General features: G+C 37.8%; 1 protein-coding gene across 31 annotated transcripts in view; it reads left to right on the plus strand.

Moving 5' to 3' along the window:
• Positions 1 to 16,788, plus strand: part of RIMS2 (regulating synaptic membrane exocytosis 2) — a 743,118-nt gene that overhangs the window by 180,476 nt on the left and 545,854 nt on the right. For all 31 annotated transcript variants that reach the window (XM_034966469.3, XM_055116819.2, XM_055116823.2 and 28 more), the window contains one exon: positions 5,040 to 5,250. In XM_034966469.3, coding sequence (XP_034822360.2) covers positions 5,040 to 5,250 — 211 coding nt within the window. The remainder of the gene's footprint in view (positions 1 to 5,039; positions 5,251 to 16,788) is intronic.

The raw sequence follows: 16,788 nt of genomic DNA on the forward strand, positions 1-16,788 counted from the left end.
ACAAATGGAGTCTCTGTCTCTCTCTGTCTGTGTGGGACTGCCTGGGGTTGAGGAAGAGTGACACAAGTACCCCTGTGGCCACTACCAATGAGACTGCGCTGGGTCAGACCTAAAGCCAGCCCAGCCTTGTGCCTCACCGAAAGCTCACAGCAACCACTGCCTGAGTACCACCTGTGTTCACTCAAGGTTCAAGGGCTTTACAATCAGCAAGTGCTAAAGCCAGCCAGGCTTTTGTCCTTTTCTTCAGGATGGTGAGTTGCTTCCTCTTCCCAGACAAGCTCAGAAATGGTATTTCAGAGCCAGGGCCTGGAGTCAGAAACCTTAGGAATCTACCTGGTGTTCTATTCTACTGTGCCTGAGCTGGACCCAAGCCACAAGACAAAGTTCTTCCCACTCTTCTCTCTTTTTTCCACAAGCAGTGAAGTCTCTTCCTATGGCTACCACAACTGGGAATTTGTTGAAGCCAGCACATCTGTGAGTCTCACCCAAGGCCCATGGCAAGTACTGCCTGGGCATTCCTGCTGACTATTCAGAGCCTAAAGCTTTTTAGTCAGCAGGTGATGAATCCTGCTAGGACTGGGTTCTTTCCTTCAGGGCAGTGGGTTCCTTTCTGGCCCAGAGTATCTCTAGAAATGTTGTCTGGGAGCTAAGGCCTGGAATGGGGGCCTCACAACTCTGCCTGGTACCATATTCTACTGTGGCTGAGCTGGTATCCAAGGTGCCAGACAAAGTCCTTTATACTCTTCCAAGTGAGGGATACAGTCTCAGAACTATGAGCTCTGCTACCTGGGATTGGGGGAGGGGTGATGCAAGCACTCCCTTTGCCACCTCAGCTGGTTTCTCACTGGGTTGCATGCTCCCCTCATCCACTGGCTTTGAGCCCAGCACAGAATCAGGAATTGCCCAGGAATTGTGGTCCTTGTGGTCTGGACTGCCTTTCAGGTTTATTTAGGATCCCAGACCCCTTTAGCTCATGGTGATGGGGCTTACCTTTGCTTGAACTCTGGTTCCTACTGCTGTGATGGGCAATTCACTTCTGGCTAGGGGTGGTCTAAATGCTCCCTCTATGAGGGGTGGCTGAGTTCTGCCTGATGTTGCTTTCCCCTGTGACAGGTCATCACTGAGTTTCAATGCAAAGTCCCACAATTACTAAACTCTCCCTTCCATAAGTTCACAGATTCTCTTCCTGCACCCTGTGGCTGCTGCTGATAGGTGAAGGAGGGATAGCATCGAGAATTTAAGACTGTTTTTTCTACCCTCTTCAGTGCCTCTTTTTTATATAAAAGTTAAAACGAGGTACTGTAATTGCTCACTTGATCTTTGGTCCTTATGACAGTGCTTTTTTATGTGGATAGTTGTTCAATTTGGTGTTCCTGTGAGGAGGATAATTAATGGAGGCTTCTCTTCCACCATCTTCTTATTCTTCCTCGCTGGAAATGATTGCTTTTTTGGTAGTGTTATATCTCCTTGGTTTTTCATGATTATGCTTACCTTCTGTTGATGTCTGTGCATGTAGGAAGTAGGGACTTATTCCAGTCTGTTTAGATTGTCTTTGTTTGGAAAATGTCTTCACCAGTCAGCCCATGTGGTGATTCTGGGCAAGCTGTTTGCATGGTTGGTAGGTGGGCTTGTTGCTGGAATTCTTGGGGAGACTGAACCAGTGCCTGGGTCAGCAGGTGTGTGTCCCTGGCCCCTGGGTTTGTTGGGTTAGTCTTTGATCCTGGAGCCTCTGTTGTGGGCCGATTCATTTGGTCTGCAGGCTTTGTCCTCAAATCTCTTTCTTTGGGAACTGACCTTAAACTTGGGTCCACAGAGGCTGACCTGGCATTGAAGTTGGCCTTGAGCCTGTGTCAGGAGGGGCTGGCTAGGTGTTGGTATGGTGTTAGTGCACAGGTGCACTGGGATGGACCCAGAGTCCATGGGACCTGACCTGGTGCTTGGTTGGTCCTGGGGCCCGAGTCTTTTAGGGTGGAACTTGTTCTTGTGTCCGCAAGAGTGGATTTGGAGACTTTTTCCATGTGGTTTGGCTTGGCACTGGGTTCTACTGTCACACTATTGATCTGTTGGTCTGCTGGAGTGTGGCTTTGTAAGGGCTGGCCTGAAGGGTGGGCCTCAGGGAGCAGCATGGCATTGGGTATGCCTAGAATCTGTTTTTGCAGGTTCTGATCTTTGCCTTAGACCAGGATGCTAACATGTTGCTGTGTTGGGCTGATGCTTGCAGTAGTATGGGCCTCTGTTTTACTGAGCTGGTCTGAAACCTGAAGGAAGCCTGGAGGCTAGGGCTACAGGGGCTGGTCTTCTGCTGAGTGGGCCTGGAACTTGTATCTTCTGGTGCCATCCTGGAGGCTGGGTCTTTGTGTGATGGCTTGATGACTAGGGCTTTAGGCACTTGTGCTGTGCTGGGACATGCCTTGTAACCTGGGACTATGTGAGCCAGTATAATAATGGGAGTATTCAGTAGCCCAGGATGGCTGGGGCTATCCTGGCTCTGTAATATGCCTGGAGGTTCCATATAGACCTTGTCTACTGGGCAGGCCTGGAACCTAGAGCTGTGGGATCTCACTTGATGCCAGGGTGGGCTTGGAGGCTTGGTCTGCAGATACCAGCCTGGATCCTGGGCTATGGGGGCTGGTTTGGTGCTAGGTGTGCCTGGAGCCTGTATCCACAGAGGCTTGTCTGGAGGCTGGTTCTGAGGGTGCTAGCCTGATGATTGAACTGCAGGGCCTTGCCTGATACTGGGTTGTGCCTGAAGCCTGAGGTCAGGGAAGCCAGCCTGGCACTGAGGGCATTGTAGAAGTCTGGAGTCATCCTGGAGATTGGGCAGGCCCAAAGACCAAGTCTGATGGTCAGGCATGGGGCCTGGGGATGTGGGATTTGTTCTGGCACTGGAGTGGGCCTGGAGGCTCAGTCTGTGCATACAACCCTGATGTCTGAGACTGTGGGGGTCTGCCTAGCACCTCATTTTATTGGTGAAACAGTAAACAATTGCCTGATATTGGAGTTCAAGGCAGAGTTGAGTGTTCTGTTCTCTCTTTTTCCCCCTAGCGATGAGTATCTCTATTTATGCGGTGTTGTCTGTGGTTGGGGAGGGATGAACAGGAAATGTTAAACTGTCCTTTTTACCCTGTTCAGTGCGTCTTTTATTTTTTTGCTACACTTAGTTGCTATAATCTCCCACCTGGTTTCCTTAGGTCTCATGAAGGTGTTTTCACATATGAGTAGTTGTTCAAATTGATGTTTCTGCTGAGGGACAAATGTTGGAAAGTCCTTTTCCCTCAGCTTGCTTATGTCAGTCTCCATTGATTTTTTTCATAAAACCAGCATTTGGTTTCATTGATTTCTGTTCTAATCTCTTGTATTTCTTTTCTTCTGCTTTCTTTGAGTTTAATTTTCTATTTTCTTAAGTTTTTGAGACACATTTTATTTTTAATATGAGCATTTATTTCTTTGTCTAGGTCTCTTTTTCCATATGATACTTCCAAGGAGTATCATACTCTTTCTGTTTCAAGAACTTCTTTTAAGTTCCATGCAGTGAAGGTCTACTGCCAATGAATTTCTTCAATATGTGTCCATCTGGAAAAGTTTTTATTTTTAAATTTTATTTATTTTTATAATTTTTATTTACTTATTTATATTTTTTAAAGCCTAATTTTACTGTGTATGAGATCCTGGGTTGACAGTTTTTTTTTGTTTGTTTGTTTTTCTCTCAATTTATAGACATTACTCCAAAGCTTTCCAGCTTGCATGGTTTCTCAAGAGTAATCTTCTCTAATTCTTATTGGGTCTCACTACACAATGTGTATTTTCTTTGGCCACTTTCAAAGGTTTTTCTTTATCTTTGGGTTTTAGCAGTTTGACTATGAAGGCAGACTAGGGGCATGTGTTTATATTTGGTAGTTGATTTGACATTTGTGCTTCCAGGGATTCTCTGAGGTTCTTGTGTTTAATTTGTTGTCTCTCATTAGTTTGGGAAAATTTTTGGTCATAATCCCTTCAAATATTTCCTTCATTTCCATTTTTTTTCTGTGAACAATTATACATATGGTAGGTTGGGTTAACTCTTGGATGCACTGTTGTTTTATATTTCCCACTTATTTTTCTTTTTCTTTTAGTTTGGATAATTTTTATTGACTAATTTTTAAGTTTATTTATATTTGCCTCAGCACTTTCAAATCTACTCAAGAGCCCCCAAAATGAAGGAATTCTTCATTTTTAATAGCATGTAAGTTTTCTTCCATTTGACTGGAGCGCCTATCTAGTGTTTTTTCTCTCTTTGGATTCTTTTTAATCACTCTGACTGAGACTGTGTCTCAGTGATTTGAAGTTCATAGGTCTTGGCTTCACTGTGTAAGTCAAATTAGCTTTCTGTATTTCTGAAGTTAAATGGTAGAAAAATAATATTGTAAATATTTTAGAGCATATAATTGAAAATGTACTCCAAATGGAAGATAGAAATTTAGAAATATAATTTCAATAAATATTTCCATAAACATATATTATATTAATTGGTTATTTAATATGTATATTAGAAGGTAGAGACTGGGTATGGTGGCTCAGGCCTGTAATCATAGCACTTCAGGAAGCCGAGGCAGGCGAATCCCTTGAGGTCAGGAGTTCGAGACTGGCCTGGCCGTGGCGAAACTGCATCTCTACTAAAAATATAAAAATTAGCTGGCGTGGTGGTGTGTGCCTGTAGTCCTAGCTATTCAGGAGGCTGAGGTGGGAGAATTGCTAGACCCCGGGAGGCAGAGGTTGCAGCGAGCCAATATCGCGTCACTGCACTTTAGCCTGGGCAACAGAGCGAGACTTCGTCTCAAAAAAAAAAAAAAAAAAAAAAAGAAGGTAGAACTAGTTGCAATACTTTTACAAATAATGTGCCATGAAAAGTGTTAATTTATCATCAGAAAATTAAATTTTCATTCTTTTTATTCTCATCTTGTATTTTTTTTGGTTATAAAACTGTGTCTATAAATTGTGATAATTTTTCCTTTAGAGATCATCAGGAAACCAACTTTTTTTCTTATCTATTTTCTCTGCAGAAAACTGCATCAGCAGTTTGAAATGTATAAAGAGCAGGTAAAGAAGATGGGAGAAGAATCACAGCAACAGCAAGAACAGAAGGGTGATGCGCCAACCTGTGGTATCTGCCACAAAACAAAGTTTGCTGATGGATGTGGCCATAACTGTTCATATTGCCAAACAAAGTTCTGTGCTCGTTGTGGAGGTCGAGTGTCATTACGCTCAAACAAGGTACAGAAATGAAAATTACAGTTCTCTTCTAGTTAAGCTTATTGTGTTTATCTATTCACGTTAGAGAGTATGTTAATTCAACCCAAATAATATTTTGTTGAAATTAGCAAAAACATTTTAAAATGCTTGTGGCCAGACACGATGGCTCACCCCTGTAATCTTAGCCCTTCGGTAGGCCAAGGCGGGCGGATCACTTTAGCCCAGGAGTTCTAGACTATCTTGGGCAACATGGTGAAACCCTGTCTCTACGAAAAAAAAAAAAAAAAAAACACAAAAATTAGCCAGGCATGGTGGTGGGCCCCTATAGTCCTAGCTACTCAGGAGGCAGAGGTGGGAGGATGACCTAAGCTGGAGAAGTCAAGGCTGTGGTGAGCCATGATTGTGCCACTGCACTCCAGCCTGGGTGACAGAGTGAAACCTTGTCTCAAAAAAGAAAAAGTTTGGGCAGGGTGTGGTGGCTCAAACCTGTAATCCCAGCACTTTAGGAGGCTGAGGTGGGCGGATCACAAGGTCAGGAGTTCGAGACCAGCCTGGCCAATATGGTGAAACCCCATGTCTACTAAAAATACAAGAGTTAGCTGGGCATGGTGGTGTGTGCCTGTAGTCCCAGCTACTCAAGAGGCTGAGGCAGGAGAACTGCAGTTCAGCCTGGGCAACAGAGACTCTGTCTCAAAAAAAAAAAGTTTGTGTCAGTAAATTCTTTAGACTTTGCATTTATCTACTTACTAATCTTATCACCTACTCATTTATTTCAGTAGTTTTTAAATAGGAAGCTTTTTTTTTACATACATTACTTAGACATAATGGTGGAAATTCGTTTCCCTATGTGATTTCATTTCTTCATTTTCTTGTTAATCCCCATTTTTCATTATTTTGTTTTGCTAAGAACTAACCACTTATAATTGTTTCCCCTGGATTACCTGATTATGATTTTTTTTCTTGACTAGGTACATTGGCTAGAAACTGCAGTATAATTTTGAATAAAGTGGATGAAAGCAGATGTTCCATTGTATTGTTCTTAATCTTAGGGAGAAAGCCTTTAGTCTTCACTATTAGGTATAAAGTTAGCTGTACGCTTTTCACAGATGCCATCTATTCCTACTTTGCCGAGTTTGTTGTTGTTGTTTGGTTGGTTTTTTAAGATCAGGAATAGATGTTGGATTTTGCCAAATGTGTTTTCTCTATCTGTTGAGATTAATCATATGTTTTTTATTTTGTTTTTTAATGTGGTGAAATACATTGGTTGATTTTTATATGTTAAATCAGCTTTGTATTACTGGGATAAACCTCATTTTGTCATGATGGATTATCTCTTTTATATATTAATGGATTTGATTTGATCATTTTTTTAGGGATGAGTGTCTTGCTATGTTGCCTAGGCTGGACTTTAACTCCTGGGCTCAAGTGTTCCTCCTGCCTCAGCCTCCCAAGTAGCCGGGACGACAGACACATGCCATGGTGCCTGGCTGATTTAATAAAATTTTGTTTACAACTTTTGCTTCTGTATTCATGAGGCATGTGTCTGTATTTTTCTTCCTTGTAATGTTTTTCTTTGGTTTTGGTATTGGGATAATGCTGGCCTGATAAAATGTGTTGGGAAGTATTTCCTCCTCTTCAAAATTTTGGAAGAGATTGTGTAGAACTGGTAGATTACACCAGTGAAGCCATGTGGGCATGCAATTTTATTTGTTGGGAAGGTTTTAAAGTAAGGTTTGTTTTCTTAATGGATATAGGGTTATTCAGGTTATCTTTCTTGAATAAGGTTTCATTGTTAAATCTTAGTTTGTCTAGTTCCTCATAAATAGCTGAATTTATTGGCCTAAACTTGTTCATAGTATTCCATTATTAGTCTTTTAGTATCCATGGAATCTGCATTGATGCTACCTCTTTCATTCCTGATATTGGTAATTTGTATCTTTTTTGTTCCTGCTCAACCTGGCTAGAGAAAGGATCTTACTCTGTTGCCCAGGCTGGATTGTAGTGGCACAGCCACAGCTCACTGCAGTCTTGACCCCCTGGGCTCAGGTAATCTTGTCACTTTGGCCTCCCGAGTAGCAGGAACTATGAGTGTGTGCCACCATGCCCTGCTAATTTTTAAAATTATTTTTGTAGAGATGGGGTCTTGCTGTGTTGCCCAGGCTGATCTTGAGCTTCTGGCCTCAAGCAGTTCTCCCACCTTGGCTTCCCAAAGTGCTGGGACTACAGGTGTGAGCCACCACGTCTGGCCCAGATTTTTTGTTTTATTGATTTTTCTCTGTTGTTGATTTCTGCTTTGATCTTTTTTTCTTTTTTCTTTTCTTTTCTTTTTCTGCTTACTTTGGGTTTAATTTTATCTTTTTTACTTTCTTAACATAGAAGCTGAGATCATTGCCTTGAAACTTTTCTTCTTTTGTAAATTAGGGGTCACATGCTATAAATGTTCCCTAAGTACTACTTTACTGGCATCACCACAATTCTCATGTGTTGTTTCTTCATTTTATTAAGTTAAAAATACTTTCTCATTTTCCTTTTCTTCTTTGACATAGATAATTTAGAAATATGTTATTTATTTTTCAAATATTGTGGGGTTCCTAGGGATCTTTTTGTTAATGATTTCTAATTTACCTCTCTCGTGGTTTTAGAATATACTTTATATGCCTCAAATTCTTTGGAATTTGTTGATACTTATTTTATGGCCCAGAATATGGTTACTTTAGTAAACCATGTGCACTTAAGAAGCATGCATATTCTTCTGTTTTTGGCCAGAATATTTTAAAATGCCCACTCAAGACCAGTTTCGTTGATAGAGTCATTTAAATCTGTTATCTCACTGTTGTTTTCCTGCCTATTCTATCATTTGTTAAGAGAGGGGTTTTGAAATATATAATAATATGTGGATTTGTCTATTTCTCCTTGGAGTTCTATTAGTTATAGTTTTATGTATTTTTAGCCTCTGTTTTTAGGGACATAAACATTAGGATTGTTATATCCTCTAGTTTAACAGACCTCTTTATCATTATTAAGTGATATTCTTTATTTTTGGTAATATTCTTTGCTCTAAAATTCACTTGGTCTAATACATGTATATAGACCAAGTACTCTCTCTTTCTCTCTGTCTCTCTGTCTCTCTCTCTATCTAGATGTATATTTGGAAATGGAATTGCATATATGTATTGGGTTAGGTATTAACATAGTATATGTTCTTCTATTATTTTACTTAAAATTTATTTGTTTGAAGTACTTTTCTTATAGCCAGCATATAGTTGGATCTTGCTTTATTATTCAACCTGACAATCTCTTCCTTTTAATTGGATGTTTATAAAATTTACGTTTACTGTGATTATTGATATGGTTTCATTTGATTACATCATCTTGCTTTTTGATTTTGTCTTATGTCATCTGTTCTTTGTTTTTTCAATTTTAGCCTTTTTTGAGATTACTGAAGTATTTTTATGATTCATATTTTCTCCTTTGTTGGCTCAATAGCTGTAACTGTTTTGTTATTTTATCAAGTTATTCAAGATTTGTAGAATACATATTTAAATTATTGTTGTCAACCTTCAACTGATATTACACTATTTCATGTGTATTATAAGAAGCTCACAGAAATGTTGGATTCTATGTTACTGGTGTCATATTTTACTTTTATTCATTTTATAAACCCCACAATATATTGTTATTCTTTTTGTATAAAGAGTTTATCTTCCATGAGTTTCAAATATTAAATAATTTTTGAAAAGATCTATATTTATTCTTGTAGTTATTTCTGGCATTATTTATTTCTTTTTGTAGATCTGTAATTATATCTGGTATCACATTTTGTCTGTCTTAAGTATTTCCTTCAGTATTTCTTGAAGGGCAAGTCTGCTGCTGATGAATAGTTTCAATTTTTTCATGCTGAAAATTTTGCCTTCATTTTTTAAAACGATATTTTTGCTGATTGTGGAATTCTTGGTTGACACTTTTTGTATTTCAGTATTTTTAAATTAAAAATTTATGGATACATAATATTTAATAGTCGTACATATTAATGTGGTATATGTGATAATGATAACAACTGTACAATGTGTAATGATTAAATCTGGATAATTGGGATATCCGTCACAGTAAACACTGACCATTTCTTTGTGTTGGGAACATCCCAAATCTTTTCTCCCAGCTATTTTGAAATATACAGTGAATTATTGATAACCATAGTCTCTTTCTTGTTGTAACTGAGCACTGAACTTCTTTTTTCTATCTAACTATATTTTTGTACCCATTAACCAACCACTCTTTATTCCCGCTTCCTCCTACCCTTCCCAGCCTCCAGTAATTACCATTCTATTTACTACCTGCATGAGATCAAATTTTTTTTTTATTTGCTCCCACATGTGAATGAGAACATGTGGTATTTGTCTTTCCGGGCCTGGCTTATTTTACTTAACATAATGACATCCAATTCCATCCATGTCGCTGCAAATGACAGAATTTTATTCTTTTTTAGGGCCGAATAATATTCCATTGTGTATATATACAACATTTTAGAATCCTTTCATCTGTTGATGGTCATTTAGGGTGATTTCATATTTTGGCTATTGTGAATAGGCTTCAATAAACAGAGTAGTACAGGTATCTCTTCAGTATGTTTATTTCCTTTCTTTTGGGTACATACGTGGTAGTGGAATTGTTGGATCATATGGTGGTTCTATTTTTAGGTTTTTTATTGAGGAACCTCTATACTCTTCTCCATAGTGGCTATACTAATTTACATTCCTACCAACAGTATGCAAGTGTTCACCTTTCTCTGCATCCTTGTTAACATTTGTTATTTTCTTTTTCATAATTGTGATTTTGATGAGGGTGAGATGATATCGCATTGTGGCTTTAATTTGCATTTTTCTGATAATTAGTAATGGTGATCATTTTTTCATATACCTGTTGGATATTTGTTTGTATTGTTTTGAGAAATGTCTATTTATATCTTTTGTCCATTTTTAAATCTGATTATTTTTTATTTTGCTATTGAGTTGTTTGAGTTTTTTGTATATTCCAGTTATTAATCCCTTATTGGATAGATAATTTGTAAATATTTTCTTTCATTGTGAGGGCTGTCTCTTCACTCTGTTGATTGTTTCTTTTGCTGAGCATGATCTTTTAGCTTGATGTAATTTCATTTGTCAATATTTGCTTTTGTTGTCTGTTTTTGAGGTCTTATTCAATAAATATTTGCCTAGACCAATGTTTACTTCTTTTTGTAGTAGTAGTGCCACAGTTTCAGGTCTTAGATTTAAGTCTTTCTTTTGATTTGATTTTTATATACAGTGACAGAGTTCTAGTTTCATTCTGCTAATGGATATTTAATTTTCTCAGAACCATTTGTTTAAGAGACAGTCCTTTACCTGGTGGATATACTTGGTGCCTTTGTTGAACATGACTTAGCTGTAGATGCATTGATTTATTTCTGAATGCTCTGTTCTTTTCCCTGGGTCTATGTCTGTTTTTATGCTAGTACTATGCTGTTTTGGTTACTCTAGCTTTATAGCATATTTTGAGGTCAGGCGATGTAATTCCTCCAGCTGTTTTTTTTTTTTTTTTTTTTTTTTGTCTTTTGGCTAAGAATTGCTTTGGCTATCTAGCATCTTTTTGGTTGCATTAGAATTTTAGGACTTTTTTTTTCTGTTTCGTGAGAAATGTTATTGGGTGTTTTTGTGAGTTTGTTTTGTTTTTTTTGAGACAAGATCTCAGTTTGTCACCCAGGCTGGAGTGCATTGGAGCTGTCATGGCTCACTTCAGCCTTGATCCACTGAGCTCAAATGATCCTCCTGCCTTGGCCTTTTGAGTATCTGGGACTATGATATGCATCACCATACCTGGCTAATTTTTTGATTTTTTTTGTAGAGATGAGATCTCACTATGTTGTCCTGGCTGGTTTCACTCTCACACTTCCGTCATTGTTTTTGTTTGTTTGTTTGTTTGTTTTGTTTTTAAGACAAAGTCTTCCTCTTTTGCCCAGGCTGGAGTGCAGTGGCACAATCTTGGCTCACTGCAGCCTCTACCTCGCAGATTCACATGATTCTCCTGCCTCAGCCTTCTGAGTAGCTGGGATTACAGTCGTACACCACCATACCCAGCTAATTTTTGTATTCATAGTAGAGACAGGGTTTTGCCATATTGGCTAGGCTGGTCTCGAACTCCTGACCTCAAGTGATCCACCCATTCAGACTCCCAAAGTGCTGGAATTATAGATATGAGCCACCACGCCTGGACTTCATTGGTATTTTATGTATAGCATTGAATCTATAGATTGCTTTTGGTAGTTTCAACATTTTAACAGTAGCAATTCTTTCAATCCATGATAATAGGATACTTTTCCTTTTTTTTGGTATTTAATTTATTTCATCAGTGTCTTATAGTTTTCATGGTAGAGATCTTTCTCTTCTTTAGTTAAGTTTATTCCTAGGTATTTTATTTTATTTTTGTAGCTACTATAAATGGGATTGCTTGTTTGATTTTGTTTTCAGATTGCTGCTGGCGTAGAGAAATGCTACTGATTTTTGTATGTTGATTTTGTATCCTGTAACTTTACTGAATTTGTTTATGAGTGCTAAGAGATTTTGGTGTCATCTTTATGGTTTTAACATAAGACTGTGTTATCTGTGTAAAAGTCTAATTTGACTTCTTCCTTTCCAATATTAATGCCTTTTGTCTATTTCTGTTGCCTAATTGCTTTTGCTAGAATTTCCAGTACTATATTGAATAAAAGTGGTGAAAATGGGTATCCTAGACTTGTTCCAGATCTTAGAGGAAAGACTTTTAATTCTTTCCCTTCCATATGGTGCTAGCTGTAGGTTTGTCAAATATGGCCTTTTTTATTTTCAGGCATGTTTCTTTTATATCTAGTATGTTCAGATTTAAAAATCATTATTAAATGCTTTTATTGGAATGTACTAACATGGCTGTATGGTTTTGGTCTTTATTTCTATTATTGTGGTGTGTCACATTTATTGAATTGTGAATGTTGAACCATCTTTGCATTCCTGGGATGATTGTGGTGATTGATCTTTATAATGTTTTATTCAGTTCAGTTTGCTAGAATGTTTTTGAAGATTTTTGCATCTATGTTCGTTCATCAGAGATAATGGCCTCTAGTCGTCATTGTTGTTGTTTCTGTGTCTTTGCCTGTTTTCATTCTCAGGTTAATACTAGCCTCATAGAATGAGTTTGGAAGTAGTCTCTCCTCTTCAAAACTTGTTGGCAGAGTTTGAGTAGGATTGGTATTAATTCTTCTTTTAAATATTTGATAGAATTCAGCAGTGACTCCATCATGTCTTGGGCTTTTGTTTGATGACAGACTTTTTATTATGGCTTCAATCTTTTTACTTATATTGGTCTGTTTAGGTTTTCCATTTAATCATGATGCAATCTTGGTAGGTTGTATGTGTCTAGAAATGTATCCATTTCTTGTGTATTTTTCAATTTTTTTGCATATATTTGTTCACAGTAGTCTCTAATGATCCTTTGTATTTTCATGGTATCAGTTTTAATGTCTTCTTTTTTATCTCTGATTTTATTTATTTTGGACTCTTCTTAGTTACCTAGTGAGAGGTTTGTTAATTTTGTTTATATTTCCAAAAAGCCAACTTTTCCTTTCATTTTTCTTTTGTGTTTTTTGTCTCAATTTTAGTTATTCCTGCTTTTTTATTATATTTTTTCTTTTATTAATATTGGGCTTGATTTGTTCTTGCTTTTCTAGTTCTTTAACATGCATTATTTGGTTGTTTATTTGAAGTCTTCCTACTTTTTCGATGTAGCCATTTATTGATGTAAACTTCCCTCTGCTTTACTGGATCCCATTGGTTTTAGTAATTTAGTATTTCCATTTAAATTTGTTCCAAGACAATTTTTAAATTTTCTTCTTAATTTCTTCATTGACTTTTTGGTTATTCACAAGCATGTTGTTTTATTTCCATGTATATATACAGTTTTCAACTTTCCTCTTTTTACTGATTTTGAATTTGTTCCTTATGGTCAGAAAAGATACTGATATGATTTTTACTTTTAAAATTTCACTATGACTTGTTTTCTGGCCTAAGATATGATCTGTTTTGGAGAATGTTATATGTGCTAATGAAAAGAATGTATAGTTTGTCACAGTTGGATGAAATATTTTGTAAATGTCAGTTAGGTCCATTTGGTCTAGAGTTTAGTTTAATTCTGATTTTTTTTTGTTGTTGCTTTTTCTGCCTGCGTGCTGTGATCATTACTAAGAGCGGGGTGTTGATGTTCACCAATGTTATCGTATTGCAATCTCTCTCTTCCTTTAGATGTAATAATATTTTCCCTATATATTTGGGTTCTATGACATTGGTTGCATATAGATTTACAGTTTTTATATCTCTTGAATTGACCCCTGTATCATTAAATAATGCCATTTTTACAGTTTTTTACTTGAAATCTAATAGCTTCTGCTGATCTGTTTTGTTTTCTACTTACATGGAATATCTTTTCCATGCATGTATGTCTTTAAGCAAGTGAGTTTCTTCTAGGCAGCATATATTTGGATCTTTTTTTTTTTTTTTAAATTCATTTCACTCCTCTGTCTTTCAAGTGGGGGATTTAGGCAATTTACATTTGATAGTATTATTGATCAGTAACCACTTACTACTACCATTTTAAAATTTGTTTTCTAGTTGCTTTGTAAGTTCCTTCTTCCTTCTTTCCTACTGTCTTCTTTTGTGGATAAGTGATTTTTTTTTCCTGGTATTATATTTTAATTCCTTGCTTTTTATTTTTAGTGGACCTATTATAGGTATTTCTTCGTCGTTTCTATTAGCTTACAAAATATATTTTATAGTTATAGAAAGTTATTTTAAACTGATGACAACTTCCCGTGGATTTCAAAGAAAAGAATCAAGCAAGCAAAGTGAAAACTACACTTTAGCTTCATTTCCCCATTTAGTTTTTGTTATCTCACATTTTATCTTTTAAATATGCCTTTCTTTCAACAGATTGTTGTAGTTATTACTTTTGGTAAACTTTTAGTCTTCATACTAAAGACACTACATGCCACGATTACAGTTTTAGTGTAGTCTGAATTTGTCTGTGTAGTTACTTATACCAGTGAGTTTTATACCTTCACAGGATTTTTTTGGATGATTGTTTCTTTTTTTAAAAAAAATTGATTAACTCCCTTTTGCATTTCTTGTAAAATAGGTCTAGTGGTAATGAATTCCCTCAGGTTTTGTTTGTTTGAAAACTTTTCTCCTTCATGTTTGAAGGATTGCTGTGTTGAGTTCAGGGTTCTCTGTTGCAAGTTTTTCCTCCAGCACTTTGAATATGTCACCTCACTTCCTCTTGGCTGCTACATCTGCTGCTACGTCTGCAGCCAGGTGTATTGGAGTTTCTTTATATGTTATTTGCTTCTTTTCTCTTGCTGTTTTTAAGATCCTTTCTTTGTCCTTGATGTTTGAAAGTTTGATTATTATATGTCTTGGAGTAGTCTTATTTGAGTTGAATCTGCTGGTATTCTTTGACCTTCTTGTACCTGTATATCCATCTTTCTCTAGGTTTGGAAAGTTCTCTTATTATTTCTTTAAATACATTTTTTACCCAATCTCTTTGTCAGCCTCCTCTACAAGGCCAATAACTCATATATTTTTCCCTTTTAGCCTATTTTCTAGATCATGTAAGTGTACTTCATTTCTTTCATTTATTTTCTTTTTTATCCTATGTGAATTTTCAAATAGCCTGTCTTCGAGTTACTGATTCTTCTCCTTCATCGATTCCACACGGAGACATTCTAATGCATTTCTTTTAATCATTGATGTTTCCAGCTCCAGGATTTGTTTAATTAGTTCAGTTTCCATGCTGCCTTTTTTTCTGATAAATATCTGAATTCCTTCTCTGTGATTTCTTGAAGTTCATTGAGTATCCCCAAATTAGGTATTTTGAATTCCTTGCTTGAGAGATTATGTATCTCTATGACTCCAGGGTTGGTTACTGGGAACTTATTTAGTAAATTTGGTGAAGTCATATGTTCCTGAATGTTCTTGATGCTTGTGTATGTTTGTTGATGCCTAGGCGTTGAAGACTTTAAGTATTTATTCCAGTCTTTGTAGTCAGGCCTTGTTTGTTCCAGTCCTTCAGAGGGTCTTCCAATAATTGCTAAGGGTACTGAGTATTTACTTAAGCCTGTGGGTAACTGTAGCCATTTCAGCACTAGAGGGCACTCTAAGCCCATGTGTGCTGCAAATCCTCGCGATCCAGCCCTGGTGGACTTGGGGAAGATAAGGTTCCCAGGCAAAGTCTTTAGCTTTCTTTTCTCCCTTTTCCCCAAGTGAAAGGGGTCCCTCTCAGCACTGTGTTGCCTGGAGTTGGGGGATGGGTGACTCGGCACTGCTGTGACCATAGCAAGTGGCACCATGCTGGGTTATATTCGAATCCCATGGCGTCTCAAATCAGCACAGTACAGGGGCTTGCCCAAGGACCCTGGCCACTATTGCCTGACTGCAACTGATGTTTACTTAAGGCTAAGGCCACTGTAGTCAACAGGCGGTGAAACCTGCTGGGACTTGGGTTTGTACTGCCGGGGCAACATATTTCCTTTCGGCCTAGGGTGCGTCTAGAAGGACCATCCAGAACCAATGGCCAACTGGGAGCTTTGGGATCCTGCCTGGTGGTTTATTTTAATGTAGCTGGGCTGGTACACAATTGTAAGAAAAAGTTTCCTCTGTTTACTCTAAGAAAAAGGAATCTCTGCACTGTATTGCCTGAAGTTGGGAGAGGAGTGATGCAGGCATTCTCTAATGGATACCACCAGAAGGTTTCATGCTGGGTTGCACTTGGAGTAAACAGCCTTCGAGAGTAGTGCAGTGGCAGGGTTCACCCAAGGACTGCAGTTGCTATGGCCTGGATGCCACTGAAATTTATTCACGGCTCAAGGCCACTTTTGTTAGCCTGTGGTGAAGTGGACCGGGATTTGGGTTCTTCCTGCTGGGGTGGCAGATTCTCTTCTGCTCCAGGACTTGTTCTAAATACTCCCTCCATGGGCACTTGTGGAATTCTGCCTGGTGTTAATGTTCCACTCTAAGCATATATTCTTTCCTCTGGCTGTGCTCTCTAGGGTTGGGTGAGGAGTGGTGTAGACAGTGCTGTTCTTTTCATCCTCTTCAATGCATCTTTTCTTGTTATTACGCTAAAACTAGGTATGTGATCTCTCATGTGATGTTTTAATTTTCATGAAGGTGCCTTTTTGTGTAGATAGTTGTTCAAAGTTGATGTTCTTGCCAGGGACATGATCACAGGAGATTCTCTTTCACCATCTTGCTCCACCTTCCCTAAATCATTCTCTCTTTCAGTATTTTAAATGTACTGCTTTTCTGCCTCCTCCCTTTCACTGTTTCCATTGAGAAATATATCATTCTCATCTTTGGTTTTCTGTGCATAATGTAGCATTTTTCACTTGCTGCTTAAGTATTTTTTAACACTAGTTGTGTGCAATTAAATTTTTTTTTTGGTGTATTTTTCTTTGTGTCTCTTTGGTTTGAGGTTTGTTGAGGGCCTGGGGGAATTTTGGCC

This window comes from Pan paniscus, chromosome 7 (genome assembly GCF_029289425.2).
Source record: "Pan paniscus chromosome 7, NHGRI_mPanPan1-v2.0_pri, whole genome shotgun sequence".
Classification (NCBI taxonomy): Eukaryota; Metazoa; Chordata; class Mammalia; order Primates; family Hominidae; genus Pan; species Pan paniscus.